Source organism: Myxine glutinosa, chromosome 9 (assembly GCF_964187855.1).
Source record: "Myxine glutinosa chromosome 9, kmMyxGlut1.1, whole genome shotgun sequence".
Taxonomy (NCBI): domain Eukaryota; kingdom Metazoa; phylum Chordata; class Myxini; order Myxiniformes; family Myxinidae; genus Myxine; species Myxine glutinosa.
In genome coordinates, this window is record NC_136269.1 from 117,160,130 (window position 1) to 117,176,821 (window position 16,692).

Genomic DNA, 16,692 nt, shown 5'->3' on the forward strand with positions numbered 1-16,692 from the left:
TTGTGAATGAGGTTTGTGAATATGGTTTGTGAATATGGTTTGTGAGTGGTTTGTGAATGAGGTTTGTGAGTGGTTTGTGAATATGGTTTGTGAATATGGTTTGTGAGTGGTTTGTGAATGAGGTTTGTGAATATGGTTTGTGAGAGGTTTGTGAATATGGTTTGTGAGTGGTTTGTGAATATGGTTTGTGAGAGGTTTGTGAATATGGTTTGTGAATGAGGTTTGTGAGTGGTTTGTGAATGAGGTTTGTGAATATGGTTTGTGAATGAGGTTTATGAGTGTGGTTTGTGAGTGGTTTGTGAATGAGGTTTGTGAATATGGTTTGTGAGTGTGGTTTGTGAGTGTAGTTTGTGAGAGTAGTTTGTGAATATGGTTTGTGTGAGGTTTGTGAGTGGTTTGTGAATGAGGTTTGTGAATATGGTTTGTGAATGAGGTTTAGGAGTGTGGTTTGTGAGAGTGGTTTGTGAGTGTAGTTTGTGAGAGTAGTTTGTGAGAGTAGTTTGTGAGTGGTTTGTGAATATGGTTTGTGTGAGGTTTGTGAGTGGTTTGTGAATGAGGTTTGTGAATGAGGTTTGTGAATATGGTTTGTGAATGAGGTTTATGAGTGTGGTTTGTGAGAGTGGTTTGTGAGAGTGGTTTGTGAGTGTGGTTTGTGAATATGGTTTGTGAGTGGTTTGTGAATGAGGTTTGTGAGAGGTTTGTGAATATGGTTTGTGAATGAGGTTTGTGAATATGGTTTGTGAGAGGTTTGTGAATATGGTTTGTGAGTGGTTTGTGAATATGGTTTGTGAGTGGTTTGTGAATGAGGTTTGTGAGAGGTTTGTGAATATGGTTTGTGAATGAGGTTTGTGAATATGGTTTGTGAGAGGTTTGTGAATATGGTTTGTGAGTGGTTTGTGAATATGGTTTGTGAATGAGGTTTGTGAGTGGTTTGTGAATGAGGTTTGTGAATATGGTTTGTGAATGAGGTTTATGAGTGTGGTTTGTGAGTGGTTTGTGAATGAGGTTTGTGAATATGGTTTGTGAATATGGTTTGTGAGTGTGGTTTGTGAGTGTAGTTTGTGAGAGTAGTTTGTGAGTGGTTTGTGAATATGGTTTGTGTGAGGTTTGTGAGTGGTTTGTGAATGAGGTTTGTGAATATGGTTTGTGAATGAGGTTTATGAGTGTGGTTTGTGAGAGTGGTTTGTGAGTGTGGTTTGTGAGTGTGGTTTGTGAGTGTGGTTTGTGAGAGTGGTTTGTGAGTGTGGTTTGTGAGTGTGGTTTGTGAGTGTGGTTTGTGAGAGTGGTTTGTGAGTGTGGTTTGTGAGTGTGGTTTGTGAGTGTGGTTTGTGAGAGTGGTTTGTGAGTGTGGTTTGTGAGTGTGGTTTGTGAGTGTGAGTATCGTTTGTGAGTGTTGACAAAGTGTGTTTTACAAGCTTTATGTGAACAATTATAATCAGACAGGAAATGGTTAATTGATGGTGCTTTGCAGGACTGCGGAGAGAGAATTGAGATTCACAAGTGTGAAATTGAAGGCGAGGAACATGGCAGATACCCTAATCTTCATCTTCTCCCTCCTCGATTGCTGCTTCCTCATCTTCTTGGCTGTTTATTTTGTATCCTTGAAACTTTATTCCACCATCTCCACACTTCCAGATCCAATGTTATTTTTCACATTAATTCTGCTAAAACTTGCGACACACAACCGAGCTACCCCATGATGCTCCATACGTCCATCCCTGTTGCTCCGCCAGTCCGTCCCCACGTCGCTCCGCCAGTCCGTCCCCACGTCGCTCCGCCAGTCCGTCCCCACGCCGCTCCACCAGTCCGTCCCCACGTCGCTCCGCCAGTCCGTCCCCACGTCGCTCCGCCAGTCCGTCCCCACGTCGCTCCGCCAGTCCGTCCCCACGTCGCTCCGCCAGTCCGTCCCCACGTCGCTCCGCCAGTCCGTCCCCACGCCGCTCCGCCAGTCCGTCCCCACGTCGCTCCGCCAGTCCGTCCCCACGTCGCTCCGCCAGTCCGTCCCCACGTCGCTCCGCCAGTCCGTCCCCACGCCGCTCCACCAGTCCGTCCCCGCGCCGCCGCTCCACCAGTCTGTTTCCGCACCGCCGCTCCACCAGTCCGGCCCCGCACCGCCGCTCCACTAGTCCGTCCCCGCACCGCCGCTCCACTAGTCCGTCCCCGCACCGCCGCTCCGCCAGTCCGTCCCCACGTCGCTCCACCAGTCCTTCCCCACACCGCCGCTCCACCAGTCCTTCCCCGCGCCGCCGCTCCACTAGTCCGTTGCTGCGCCGCTCCATTTACCTATCGACATACAACTCCGTCGTCCCCTCTCATCTTCCAGTAATTATGTGTTCGTAAAATATTTATCTCCAGACAATATAATGGAGATGTTTGTTTGGATCTTATGCTGCAGTTCGTCCTTGACAAGCCCAGGTAATTGCCTTTTCTGATTTGGAATGCGACTTCCTGAACGTTACGGCCTGCTGTTCTCGCCTCAATAAGGTAATTATAAGGTTACAATGGGAAGGTTGGACCTTTGCTGCGGTCCATCATTGTCAACACGTTGAGTTATCATCACAAATATTACACACAATCTTAGTTGAGAAATAAACATTCCTTTTGGCGAGAATCTTTTTCCTCAACACCTTGTTGTAATAGGTTATCAATTTTGCGGGTGCAGCGATGATATTCGGTATTTGTGGCAATCGGGGCTTGTAAAAGCATCATAAGCAATCATATCAATGTATGTGCTAATGAGCTGGCTATCCTCGGAGCTTGTGGAGAAAAACCAAATGCTAACAGACAATGGAGTGCTGATGTTAGTGTTCTACCGCTGCAGTGGGTTCTGCCAGAGCTGGTGGCTCACACGGGAGTGACGGTCTTCATGTTGATCACGATGCACTGGCTGGTCTTCCTGCTCAATGTCCCGCTCGCTGCCTGGAACCTTTGCAAGTAAGTCCAACGCAAAATACAGGACTCCGAAATAGTTCCATGTGGTGTCACTTGGGAAAAGTGAATTTGCGCCTGCCGGACTGATTGGTGCTTTAAATTCTCATTATCAGAGATAAAGTACCGCGAACACTGCATCTGTTACAGCAAGGAATCTATATATATATAATTTTATTATTATTATTATAATATATATTTTTTTTTACATACACAATGGCAATATGGGAACACCCTCACAATCCGGACGATCAACTGCTGTTTGTTTCATTTGGCACTAAGTATGTAAAGAGCGGCTCAGTTTTAATAACTTAAAATACTTCGACAATTTTCATGTTGGTCAATGACGTCATATTGCTTTTGTGCGTGTTAAAAACATATCTCTTCAGGTAAACTGTATTTCGTTTTTTTTCCGTGTACTTCCATTCTAAACTTTCACATTGCTCATTAATTCTCAGTCACACGTTTATGTGTGAAGAGTGCGCGCCAAATCTGTAAAACGGAAGCGGCCGCTACACGTCTTTCTCAGTCGCACGTTTACGTGTGAAGAGTGCGCGCCGAATCTGCAAAACGGAAGCGGCCGCTACACCTCTTTCTCAGTCGCACGTTTACGTGTGAAGAGTGCGCGCCGAATCTGCAAAACGGAAGCGGCTGCGACACCTCTTTCTCAGTCGCACGTTTACGTATGAAGAGTGCGCGCCGAATCTGCAAAACGGAAGCGGCCACTACACCTCTTTCTCAGTCGCACGTTTACGTGTGAAGAGTGCGCACCGAATCTGTAACACGGAAGCGGCCGCTACACGTCTTTCACAGTCGCACGTTTACGTGTGAAGAGTGCGCGCCGAATTTGTAACACGGAAGCGGCCGCTACACCTGTTTCTCAGTTGCACGTTTACGTGTGAAGAGTGCGCGCCGAATTTGTAACACGGAAGCGGCCGCTACACCTGTTTCTCAGTTGCTTTGCACACGCAGCCGTGTTCTTCGGAGCCGCACGTTTATCTAGGAAGAGTTCGTCAGGAGTCGATCTAATCTCTCCTGATAAGTAGAATTTCAACAAAAGCCACATCACTGTTCATATCGGCAAATATTATTCCATTGTGCTTGGAAAAACTGGAAAATTGGAAATTGGAAAAAAATTGGAAAAACAATATAGTGTAGCGGTTACCGCTGGGTGTACACAATCGCCTTGCACCTGCCAGGATGCGGCCAGGGCGCAATCGCCATGCTGGGCTCGTCCGGACGGGCCCAGACGCGCCTCTCCCGGGCACGCCCGGTCTCGTCTTTCCCGGGCATGCCCGCTCTCGCCTTTCCAGGGCTCGCCCAGAACGCCCGGGCATGCCCGCTCTCGCCTTTCCAGGGCTCGCCCAGAGCGTCCGGGCATGCCCGCTCTCGCCTTTCCAGGGCTCGCCCAGAGCGTCCGGGCATGCCCACTCTCGCCTTTCCAGGGCTCGCCCAGAGCGCCCGGGCACGCCCAGCCTCGCCTTTCCAGGACTCGCCCTTGACACCCGGGCATGCCCGGTCTCGCTTTTCCCGGGCAAACGCTCCGGCATAAATGTGAATATATATTGCTGCCCGATAAACGGGCTTTTCAGAGTACCCGAGTTTGATACGTGCATATAAGCAACTCGGATGAATTTCCGTCTTTGGTCGCGTCAATCCTTTCGACTCGCGTTGGAGCACAGCTCCTTCATTGGTGACCCCGAACATGGACACGGCAGTGGCTCTTAAACTGCCTACCTTCTGGGAGGCTCACACGGCTGTTTGGTTCACCCAGGCGGACTCCCAGTTCGCCCTGCGAGGCATCACCGCCGACGACACCCGCTTCCACCATGTCGTGGCAGCGCTCGGCTCTGCCACCGCGGCCCGCGCCCTGAGCCTCCTCGAGCGCCCGCCAGCTGCTGACAAGTATGACGCGATTAAGACGCTCCTCCTCGACGCTTTCGCCCTCTCACCGGCGGCACGCGCACGGCGCCTGGTCGACCTGCCCGAGCTCGGCGACACGCGCCCGGCGCCTGCTCGACCTGCCCGAGCTCGGCGACACGCGCCCGTCCGAGCGCATGGACTACATGCTCTCGTTGCTCGGTGAGCACTCTCCGGATTTTCTGTTCCGGGAGCTGTTCCTTCGCCAGCTGCCTAACCCGGTACGCCTCGCCCTGGCTGGCACGTCGATCACGGATCCCCGCGCCCTCGCCAGGGAAGCCGACAAGATCTCCTCGGCGGGCCAGCACATCGGAGCGGCTACCTGGAGCCCGCCGCCGTCCGAGGCGATGCCAGAGCGCCCTGCGCGGTTGGAGGCCGAACTGCCGGTGCAACTGGCGGCCGCCACGCCGCGCCGACCGCTTCCAACATGACGGCCGGGGCCTCCACCTGACCAGGCGTGGTGTTATTACCACACTAGGTTCGGACACAAGGCTCGGACATGCCGACCCCCGTGCACTTTCGGCAAGTCGGGAAACGGCCAGGCCGGGGTTCATTACCAGCCATGAGCGCCGGCCACTCGGGCAACTTGCTTTTTATTAAGGACTAAGCGTCCGGGCGGCGTTTCCTTTGTGACACCAGCGCCCAGCTGAGCGTCATACCCGCCTCCGAGCAGGACAGGCGGAACGCCGTTTGCGGCCCCTCTTTGGTCGCTGCTAATGGATCGGCCATATGCACTTTCGGCCCGCGCAACGTCACCCTCTGCTTCGGCAGCCAGCGCTTTCAGTGGACCTTTGTGACCGCCAGCGTCCCCATGGCTTTGCTGGGTGCCGACTTCCTCTGCGCGCACGGGCTGCTGGTCGACGTCAAACGACGTCGCCTGGTCAACGCCGAGACCTTCAGCTCCCTGGCGTGTACGATGAGCAGCTCCGCGCCGACCGAACTGGCATGCGCCCTCCCGACGGCGAACGAGTTCGCTCGCCTGCTCGCGGAATTCCCGGCCCTCACGCAGCCGACGTTTTCGGCCGTCGCAGTGCGACATGGGATCGAGCACCACATACCCACTACGGGCCCGCCGGACTATGCCAGGGCCCGCCGCCTCGACCCGGCCAAGCTCGCCGTGGCAAAGGCCGAGTTCGACACGTTGGAGCGCCTCGGCATCGTGCGGCGCTCCGATAGCGCGTGGGCCTCACCACTGCACATCGTGCCAAAGCCGGGGGGCGGATGGCGCCCGTGTGGCGACTACCGCCGCCTCAACGACGCTACCACCCCCGACAGGTACCCGATCCCGCACATCCAGGACTTTTCCGCCCGTTTGGCGGGACGGGTCATATTTTCAAAAATTGACCTGATACGGGGATACCACCAGGTACCTGTCCAGCCGGCCGACGTCCCGAAGACGGCCGTCATCACGCCGTTCGGCCTGTTCGAATTTTTGAGGATGCCGTTTGGCCTCAAGAACGCGGCCCAGGCGTTCCAACGCTTGATGGACGGCGTGCTGCGCGACCTGCCATTTCTTTTCGTCTATCTGGACGACATCCTCGTCGCCAGCACGTCCCGCGCCGAGCACCTCCTCCACCTCCGAACACTGTTCGGTTCGCCTCAGCGAGCATGGCTTAATTGTCAACCCGGCCAAATGCCACTTCGGCATGACGACCGTTGACTTTTTGGGCCACCGCATCACCAAGACCGGGGCCGTGCCGCTGCCGACCAAGGTCGAGGCCATCACCACGTTCCCGCGTCCCCGCTCCATCAAGGCCCTACAAGAGTTCCTCGGCATGGTGAATTTTTATCACCGATTCGTGCCCCGCGCTGCTCAGCTCATGCGGCCCCTTTACGAGGCCCTCCGGGGCAAGCCGGCCAAGCATGACATCGTCTGGTCCGCGGCCATGGACGCGGCATTCGCGAGCGCAAAGCGGGCCCTCGCCGACGCAACGCTGCTGGCTCACCCGGTGCTCAACGTGCCCATCGCCCTCACTACGGACGCCTCCAACTACGCGGTGGGCGCCGTCCATGAACAATGGGTGGACGGGGTTTGGCAGCCACTCGCTTTTTTCAGCCGGCAACTCCGGCCGAACGAGTTAAAATACAGCACGTTCGACCGCGAGCTCCTCGGTCTATTCCTGGCCGTTCGCCATTTCCGCCACCTCCTGGAGGGCCGCCCGTTCACGGCTTTCGTCGACCACAAGCCATTGGTTTACGCAATGGCCAAAGTCACGGAGCCGTGGTCGGCCCGCCAGCAGCGCCACCTCTCCGCCGTGTCGGAATTTACCACGGACATCCGGCACGTCGCCGGCAAAGACAACGCCGTGGCCGACTGTCTTTCTCGGGCCAGCGCGAATGCGGTCCACCTCGGCGTGGACTTCGTGCTCATGGCGGCCGACCAGACCACCGACACCACGGTGCAGGCCCTCCGGGCGGCGGACACGGGCCTCCGCCTGGCCGACATCCCCTTCGCGGACACTGTCCTGCTCTGCGACGTCTCCCAGGGCCAGCCTCGCCCCATTGTGCCCGTTACCTGGCAGCGCCGCATCTTCGCCTCCATCCACGGCCTTTCTCACCCGGGCCGGAAAGCTTCTCAGAAGCTGGTTTCGGCGCGTTTCGTCTGGCACGGCCTTCGACGGGACGTCCGTGACTGGGCCAACGCCTGCACGGCCTGCCAGCGGGCCAAGGTCCACCGCCACACCCAGGCCCCGCTGGCACCTTTCACCGTGCCTGAACGGCGTTTCGACCACGTCCACGTGGACCTGGTGGGTCCCCTGCCCCCATCGCGGGGGTTCACCCACCTGCTCACCATGGTGGACAGGACCACCAGGTGGCCGGAGGCCGTGCCCCTCACCTCCACCACCACCGCCGACGTGGCGCAGGCGTTCATCGCCACCTGGGTCGCGCGCTTCAGCGCATCGGCGGACATCTCGTCCGACCGCGGCCCACAGTTCACGTCCGAACTTTGGGGCGCGGTCGCCCGCGCGTTGGGAGTCACTCTGCACCGCACCCCACCTACCACCCCCAAGCCAACGGGTTGTGCGAGCGGTTTCACCGCTCCATGAAGGCCGCACTCATGGCCGGCCTTCAGGACGACGGTTGGGCCGACCGGCTGCCGTGGGTCCTTTTGGGCCTCCGCACGGCCCCCAAGGAGGACCTCCGGGCATCCGCCGCCGAGCTCGTCTACGGCCAGCCGCTCCGCGTCCCGGGCGAGTTCGTGCCCGACGCTACCAGTCCCTGGCCCGCCGCACGCCAGCGCTCGGACCTCCAGGAGGCCGCCCAACGATTTGCCCCCGTGCCAACGTCCCGCCACGGTGGCCCCCAGTCCTACGTCCCCCCGGCGCTTCGCACAGCGGAGTACGTCTTTGTGCGTCATGACGCACACCGGCGGCCACTCCGGCCGCCGTACGACGGGCCCTTCCGGGTCCTGCGACGGGGCGACAAGTCATTCGTCGTCGACTTCGGCGGCCGGTCGGACCGGATTTCTGTGGACCGCCTCAAACCGGCGCACGTGGACGTCGACCGACCACCACGGTTGGCCCTTCCTCTGCGGCGAGGCCGCCCCCCGTCCACATTTCCCCCCGCTCGACCACCCACCACCACATCGGACCCCCCCCCCCCCCACGACCCTCCAGGGGTCGCTTCGGCCAGGTCATCCGGACCCCCCTTAAATTGACCCTGCCGGTGCAGGTCGATTCTGGAGGGGCGTGTGTAGCGGTTACCGCTGGGTGTACACAATCGCCTTGCACCTGCCAGGACGCGGCCAGGGCGCAATCGCCATGCCGGGCTCGTCCGGACGGGCCCAGACGCGCCTCTCCCGGGCATGCCCGGACTCGCTGTTCCTGGGCTCGCCCGAACCTCCCGGGCACGCCCGGTCTCGTCTTTCCCGGGCATGCCCGCTCTCGCCTTTCCAGGGCTCGCCCAGAACGCCCGGGCATGCCCGCTCTCGCCTTTCCAGGGCTCGCCCAGAGCGCCCGGACATGCCCGCACTCGCCTTTCCAGGGCTCGCCCAGAGCGTCCGGGCATGCCCGTTCTCGCCTTTCCAGGGCTCGCCCAGAGCGCCCGGGCACGCCCGGCCTCGCCTTTCCAAGGCTCGCCCAGGATGCCCGGGCAGGTCCAGACTCGCCTTTCCAGGACTCGCCCTTGACACCCGGGCATGCCCGGTTTCGCTTTTCCCGGGCAAACGCTCCGGCATAAATGTGTATATATATTGCTGCCTGATAAACGGGCTTTTCAGAGTACCCGAGTTTTATACGTGCAATAAAGCAACTCGGACGAATTTCCGTCTTTGGTCGCGTCAATCCTTTCGACTCGCGTTGGAGCACAGCTCCTTCAATAGCCTATTTTACTCCAGGGGGTCCCAGGATTACCCAACCAAAATATCGTTGCGTTTGGTTCAGCCGTTTTTGTGGTACCTGGGAACGGACGGACGGACAGACGGATGGACATTTGGTGAATTATAGTAAGATACGCGGGAGGAAGAAAGAGAAGGGGGAGGGATGAAGGGTCTTACCTGTCGATCCTCCCGGCAGTCCCAAAGCCTGCAAAGAAAATAACTCGAACAAAGACGGGAATTAGAATGTACAAACATACAGTGCATTCAGAAAGTATTCAGACCCCTTCACTTTTTTCACATTTTGTTATGTTGCAGCCTTTTGCTGAAATCGTTTAAATTCATTTTTTCCCTCATCAATCTACACTCAATACCCCATAATGACAAAGAGAAAACAGGATTTTAGAAAGTTTTGCAAATTTATTAAAAAGAAAAAACTGAAATATCACATTGACATAAGTATTCATACCCTTTGCTGTGACATTTGAAATTTAGCTCAGGTGCCTCCCATTTCTCTTGATCATCTTTGAGATCTTTCTACACCTTGATTGGAGTCCACCTGTGGTAAATTCAATTGATTGGACATGATTTGGAAAGGCACACACCTGTCTATATAAGGTCTCACAGCTGACAATACATATCAGAGCAAAAACCAAGCCATGAGGTCGAAGGAACTGCCTGCAGAGCTCAGAGACAGGATTGTGTAGAGGCACAGATCTGGGGAAGCCTACAAAACAAATCTCTGCTGCATTGAAAGTTCCCAAGAGCACAGTGGCCTCCATAATTCTTAAATGGAAGAAGTTTGGAACAACTAGGACTCTTCCTAGAGCGGGCCGCCCGGCCAAACTGAGCAATCGGGGGAGAAGGGCCTTGGTAAGAGAGGTGACCAAGAACCCGATGGTCACACTGGCTGAGCTCCAGAGATCCTGTGTGGAGATGGGAGAAACTTCCAGAAGAACAACCATCACTGCAACACTCCACCGATCTGGGCTTCATGGCAGAGTGGCCAGACGGAAGCCTCTCCTCAGTGAAAGACACATGAAAGCCCGCTTGGAGTTTGCAAAAAAGCACCTAAAGGACTCAGACTGTGAGAAACAAGATTATGTGGTCTGATGACACCAAGATTGGACTGTTTGGGTTCCATCTGGCCACTCTGCCATAAAGCCCAGATCTGTAACAAGTTCGCAGATAGGGCAAACTATACCTTTTTGGATTCCTTATGACCAGACGAGTAATTTGGTATACTTTTCAAAAGGATTAGAATGTTTTTCAATCTTGACCCCTGTTTGACCTCATTTGACCCCTACCGAAAATTGCCAGAACTTTGAAGAGGGCAGCCCAAGTCAAATTTGTTCAGTCCACTTCAGGCAAGTCAAAAACACTTTCAAACTTTTGTTCCAGAGATTTGGTCACGGGACATTAGTACTGATCCTCTACGATAAGGATTTGTTTTGTACCAAACATGAGCCGCTTCCCTCCCCCAGAACAGAAGGTAATTTGAAGTGCAGCACGACCTTTGCTGAAGATACTAAAGTCACTAAATTGAGGCGAAGGGAATTTCTGGTTCTGAAGTGTTTTGCCGAAAGCACGTGACAAAAGCATCTTTTATTAACGACTCGGATGAGAAACGGTCCAAAGTGATGGGAAAAGCGAGCGAAAGTATCTCCTTCTTCTCTCCCTTCCTCCCCCACTCTCCTCTCCCTCCCCCACTCTCCTCTCCCTCCCCCACTCGCCTCTCTCCCACCCCCACTCGCCTCTCTCCCTCCCCCACTCTCCTCTCCCTCCCCCACTCTCCTCTCCCTCCCCCACTCTCCTCTCCCTCCCCCACTCTCCTCTCCCTCCCCCACTCTCCTCTCCCTCCCACACTCTCCTCTCCCTTCCCCACTCTCCTCTCTACCTCCCCCACTCTCCTCTCCCTTCCACACTCGCCTCTCCCTCCCCCACTCTCCTCTCCCTCCCCCACTCTCCTCTCCCTCCCCCACTCTCCTCTCTATCCTTCCCCACTCTCCTCTCCCTCCCCCACTCTCCTCTCCCTTCCCCACTCTCCTCTCTACCTCCCCCACTCTCCTCTCCCTCCCCCACTCTCCTCTCCCTCCCCCACTCTCCTCTCCCTCCCCCACTCTCCTCTCCCTCCCCCACTCTCCTCTCTATCCTTCCCCACTCTCCTCTCCCTCCCCCACTCTCCTCTCTCCCTCCCCCACTCTCCTCTCTCCCTCCCCCACTCTCCTCTCCCTCCCCCACTCTCCTCTCCCTCCCCCACTCTGCTCTCCCTCCCCCACTCTCCTCTCCCTCCCCCACTCTCCTCTCCCTCCCCCACTCTCCTCTCTCCCACCCCCACTCTCCTCTCTCCCACCCCCACTCGCCTCTCTCCCTCCCACACTCTCCTCTCTCCCACCCCTACTCTCCTCTCTCCCACCCCCACTCGCCTCTCTCCCACCCCCACTCTCCCACCCCCACTCGCCTCTCTCCCACCCCCACTCGCCTCTCTCCCACCCCCACTCTCCTCTCTCCCACCCCCACTCGCCTCTCTCCCACCCCTACTCTCCTCTCTCCCACCCCCACTCGCCTCTCTCCCTCCCACACTCTCCTCTCTCCCTCCCCCACTCTCCTCTCTCCCACCCCCACTCTCCTCCCAGACTCTTCCCCAATTCTATCTCCCTATATGCCCATGTCTATCCCTTTTCAACATCTTTAATTACCTTTTTATTTTTATCTTCCCAGCAGTAGTTGGGGCAGAAATTTGTAATTTTTTTCAGGGTGCCGGCAAAAGCTTGCCCACTCTTCGTGAAGAACAACGTGGTGATCTTTGACGTCCAGCAACTGTCTGAATACGGGACGCCAGTTTAACGTCCATCCGAGGGACGGCACACATTGTTGCTTCATCCAGTTCACCTGATAGGTCATAGCACCAGGATATTCAGAGCTGGGTCGGGATTCAAAGCCAGGCTGTGCAGCTTCGAGGAGAGTGGTACCTGGAGGCATTTCTGTCAGACCAGGTCGTACCTTAACACACTGTTAATAATCAAACTACAATTTGATGTTGCATGCATACGTTAAAAATGTATAATAAGGCAGGCAGGTTGGTGGTCTTTCTGTCTTCCACCGACTCCTCTCCGGCCTTGCTCCCCCAGCTCTCTCTGTGCTCTGTCCCCCCAATATTCCTTCGGGTCGCACAAGATCTGCCTGCAACCCTCTTATGGTTAAACTGCCAAAATCTAGGCTCTCTGCTCACCTTCACTCCTTCATTCCTCTTTTCTCCCGCCTCTGGAACAAACTCCCACACTCCCTTCAATCACACTCCTCCCTCCAGGTCTTCAAAACAGCTGTTCACCACCATCTCTTATCTTCCCCCATCCAAAACCTTGATCTTTTCTACCCCCACTAATTCACCCCAGATCCACTTTTTTGAAATTCCAACTTCTTTCCTGGAAGTCCTTGCAGTGTCTATATGTTTTATACCTCTCCCACCTCCCCCCAAGCCCTCTCCCTCCCACAGTTCTCTCGATGTCCCTGCTCTCAAATGTTGTGTTTGTGTCCTTCCCCCTCTCGCCCCATCTTATCTACCGCTCCCCTTATTTTGTGTTTTATGTGTCGGTTTGACTTTTTGTGTGATTAATGTTGGCTCTTTCACGAGCCTCGATCTTGTATGCCAAAAAAAAAGGAAAAAAAAAAGTAGAATCCAAATCTAAAAGGATCGGGACCTGGGAAGGTGTGAAGTGAAATAAAATCAGACATACAATAATCACCTTTAAAAGAGAAAATTTGAATTTGAGCCATTTTACCTCGCATCTTGCGAAGCCTATTTTTTTCATTTAAAAATCACTTTTTCCAAATTTTGTTCCGATTTTACTCTCGATTTTGACATAATTATTTAGGCCATGAGTTCCAATCATGAAATATGGAATCAGATTTCGAAGATCAGCTTTTAATAAGCCTATCCGATATCTTGCCAGGAGCCAATCACATTGCACCGAGCCTCACACCAGCCAATCAGCGTAACTGCGAAAGGACAAATGAACAGCCATCTCTGTCGTGTGTGTGTGTGTAATATATATATATCACACTACATGGCCAAAAGTATGTGGACACCCGAACTTCGAACATCTCATTCCAAAATCATGGGCATTGATATAGAGTTGGTCCCCCCCTTTGCTGCTATAACAGCCTCCACTCTTCTGGGAAGGCTTTCCACTAGATGTTGGAACATTGCTGCGGGGATTTGCTTCCATTCAGGCACAAGAGCATTAGTGAGGTCGAGCACTGATGTTGGGCGATTCGGCCTGGCTCAAAGTCGGCGTTCCAATTCATCCCAAAGGTGTTCGATGGGGTTGGGGTTAGGGCTCTGTGCCGGCCAGTCAAGTTCTTCCACACCGATCTCAACAAACCATTTCTGTATGGACCTCGCTTTGTGCACAGGGGCATTGTCATGCTGAAACAGGAAAGGGCCTTTCCCAAACTGTTGCTACAAAGTTGGAAGCACACAATCGTCTAGAATGTCATTGTATGCTGTAGCGTTAAGGTTTCCCTTCACTGGAACTAAGGGGCCGAGCCCGAACCATGAAAAACAGCTCCAGACCATTATTCCTCCTCCACCAAACTTTACAGTTGGCACTATGCATTCGGGCAGGTAGCGTTCTCCTGGCATCCGCCAAACCCAGATTAGTCCGTCGGACTGCCAGATGGTGAAGCGTGATTCATCACTCCAGAGAACGCGTTTCCACTGCTCCAGAGTCCAATGGTGGCGAGCTTTACACCACTCCAGCCGACGTTTGGCATTGCGCATGGTGATGTTAAACTTGTGTGCGGCTGCTCGGCCATGGAAACCCATTTAATGAAGCTCCCGACGAACAGTTGGTGTGCTGACGTTACTTGCAGAGGCAGTTTGGAACTCAGTAGTGGGTGTTGCAACCGGTAGTGGGTGTTGCAACCGAGGACAGACGATTTTTACACGCTACGTGCCTCAGCACTCGGCGGTATTGTTCTGTGAGCTTGTGTGGCCTACCACTTCACGGCTGAGCTGTTGCTGCTCCTAGACGTTTCCACTTCACAATAACAGCACTTATAGTTGACCGGGGCGGCTCCAGAAGGGCAGAAATTTGATGAACTGACTTGTTGGAAAGGTGGCATCCTATAACGGTGCCACGTTGAAAGTCACTGAGCTCTTCAGTACGGCCCATTCTACTGCCAATGTTTGTCTATAGAGATTGCATGGCTGTGTGCTTGATTATATATACCTGTCAGCAATGGGTGTGGCTGAAACAGCCGAATCCACTAATTAGAATGGGTGTCCGCATACTTTTGGTCACGTAGTGTGTGTGTACATATTTTACAGACGTGCTCACATTGTAATAGTACTGTCATACTTTATAGACAATCTAGCATTCTATATAACATATACCTTATGGAAATATGTGTGTGTTGTAGCTGTTGATTGGCCCTGTGTGTGTCCTACACGCATAGGAGGCAACACTGATTTTTTTTTTTAATGGAGGCAACACCGTCTTGCCTTCAGACGCGTCTCCAGCCTGGGGTTGGCTTAACGGTTAAGGTGGCTGGCTTCGAATCATAGGGTCCTGAGTTTGTATCCTGGTCAGCTGTTTAACACCAGGTGGGGTTGTCTGAGCCCGTCATGGCTCCGAGGTCGGCGATATGAGTTCCGGTGTACTGGTAATAGGGGCACTGCATCAGCGGCACAACCGTGCCCTCAGCCAATGATGTTACCTGAAATCCTGTGCTGCACACAAAAGATGACTAGTCTCCAATTGGTTGTGAAAAGCACGTGACATTCCTTGGTTTCGTCAAAGCAGAAGGGATTTGCTCTTCGAGTTTCTGCCTGCTTGGGAGATCCATGACACATGCAATGGCATCATGTTGTACAGCTCAAATTCGATGGATAAATCAGCACACTCATGCTTCAATTTACAAATCTGTCGCACATCAGTTGGAGTCCACCTTAAAGGGATTATTATGGTTAATAAAAAAGCAAATAAAATAAAGGGTCCATTGTTGACTTTGTGACGTTTTGTGCAGGTATTTCAGCATTCCCAGTGGAAACGTTGGTTTGTACGACCCGACGGAGATTCACAATCGAGGAAAGTTGAAGTTCTGCATGAAGGAGGCCATGGCAAAGCTGGGATACCATTTGTTACTGTTCTTCATTTATTTATATAGGTAAGACTTGTACAAATTTCCATTCCATACTAATTCTGCATTCGCATACTGAAACAATTAACTTGTGCATCGCCCTTTTCTTCCCTTACTCCCCACCCCAGCATGATCTTCGCTATGGTTAGTGATTGAAGACACATCTTGAGCCAGATATTGAGATGAGGGGATGGGTGGAAGGAGGGATTGGGGGGGGGGGGGAATTCCTATTTTGTCATCATTGAAACACTGTAATTAAGCTGTAGACATTATGTCACACGGGATGGTTTATTACACTTTACACATTTACATCTTTCCAACAAACACTTTCTAGAGACTGCCTGAATAATTCAGAACCAGAAATCCAACCCATGAATCAATTTTACATCCCCTCCCCCCAAACTCCCCTCTTATCCCCCCTCCTCTTTGTCATCATACAAACTTGCATAAAAGCTTTCTTAAAACGAAGGAACAAAGTGTTTCAATAAAAGGAGGAAAAAAAAATACAAAAGCCGAGACGGCACAGGAAGCCCGTGAGACGAAGGGGAGAAAGGGGGAGAAAAAAAAAAATGCAACATCTTGCTCATTAATACACCTTTTGTATTGATTGCTTCAAACTGCCAAAAAGAGTATTCTTCCCCCCCCCCATTTTTTTTTAAACACCAGTTGTGCAGTTTGCAAAGCACCATGTAACAATTGGGTAAGACAGAGGAAAGAATCAAGTTGTGTTCAGGGCAACTTTGAAAATGTTTATTTGTAAACAGTTGTTGTTAGAACAAAGCACACTTGTTCGTTCTTTGCCAAACTTGATCTGTAAACTTGCTGCGAATAAAGCTCTTCAGTACATTCCCCTTGAAGGCAAGCTTTACCTGTACGCGTGCGCACGAGGCACCGTACAACTCATCTCGTCTGAACAAATACTTCCAAAAATGGCGGGGAGGCGATGGGAAACCGAAGGTGATGAAAAAGTTGGCATTTTGTTGGACAGGTTGTTTAATTTGTCAAGGACGGTGAATAATCAGTATTGCATTCATCCTCGTGGACGGGACAATGGAGTTTCCTGGTACGCATGAGGCACCGTTTGTTCTTCGGGTCAATTCTCCATTGTGGACACAGCATCTGGGAAAATCAATCGTTCCATGGTGAGCAATCTTTTTACTCTGAACCGTACTTTATTTTCCAATAAGTGAGCAGTTAACGTGGTAGGTAAATCCATTTTAAAACTCAAAATTATACAAGTTCCCTTCCAAGCAACCTCAGTGCAGGAGGCCATAAGGCACCAAGCGTGCACAATGGTTGTTTGTCTGTGCTGCACCCTTTTTAAGTGCTGAGCATCAAGCAAGGAAGCAACACATACCATTTTAAAAGTTTTTAATACGACTCGG

The 16,692-nt window shown here is 53.1% G+C and overlaps 2 protein-coding genes across 6 annotated transcripts in view; one reads left to right on the forward strand and one right to left on the reverse strand.

Annotated features, from left to right (window-relative positions):
* Window positions 1-16,156, forward strand: part of CNIH4 (cornichon family member 4) — a 23,933-nt gene extending 7,777 nt beyond the window's left edge. For all 4 annotated transcript variants that reach the window (XM_068128449.2, XM_068128450.2, XM_068128452.2 and 1 more), the window contains exons 2-6: window positions 1,472-1,595; window positions 2,416-2,484; window positions 2,822-2,934; window positions 15,194-15,334; window positions 15,436-16,156. In XM_068128449.2, coding sequence (XP_067984550.1) covers window positions 1,472-1,595; window positions 2,416-2,484; window positions 2,822-2,934; window positions 15,194-15,334; window positions 15,436-15,463 — 475 coding nt within the window. In that variant the 3' untranslated portion in view covers window positions 15,464-16,156. The remainder of the gene's footprint in view (window positions 1-1,471; window positions 1,596-2,415; window positions 2,485-2,821; window positions 2,935-15,193; window positions 15,335-15,435) is intronic.
* WDR26 (WD repeat domain 26) overlaps window positions 15,300-16,692 on the reverse strand; it is a 156,252-nt gene continuing 154,859 nt past the window's right edge. For both annotated transcript variants that reach the window (XM_068128443.2, XM_068128444.2), the window contains exon 14: window positions 15,300-16,426. In XM_068128443.2, coding sequence (XP_067984544.2) covers window positions 16,401-16,426 — 26 coding nt within the window. In that variant the 3' untranslated portion in view covers window positions 15,300-16,400. The remainder of the gene's footprint in view (window positions 16,427-16,692) is intronic.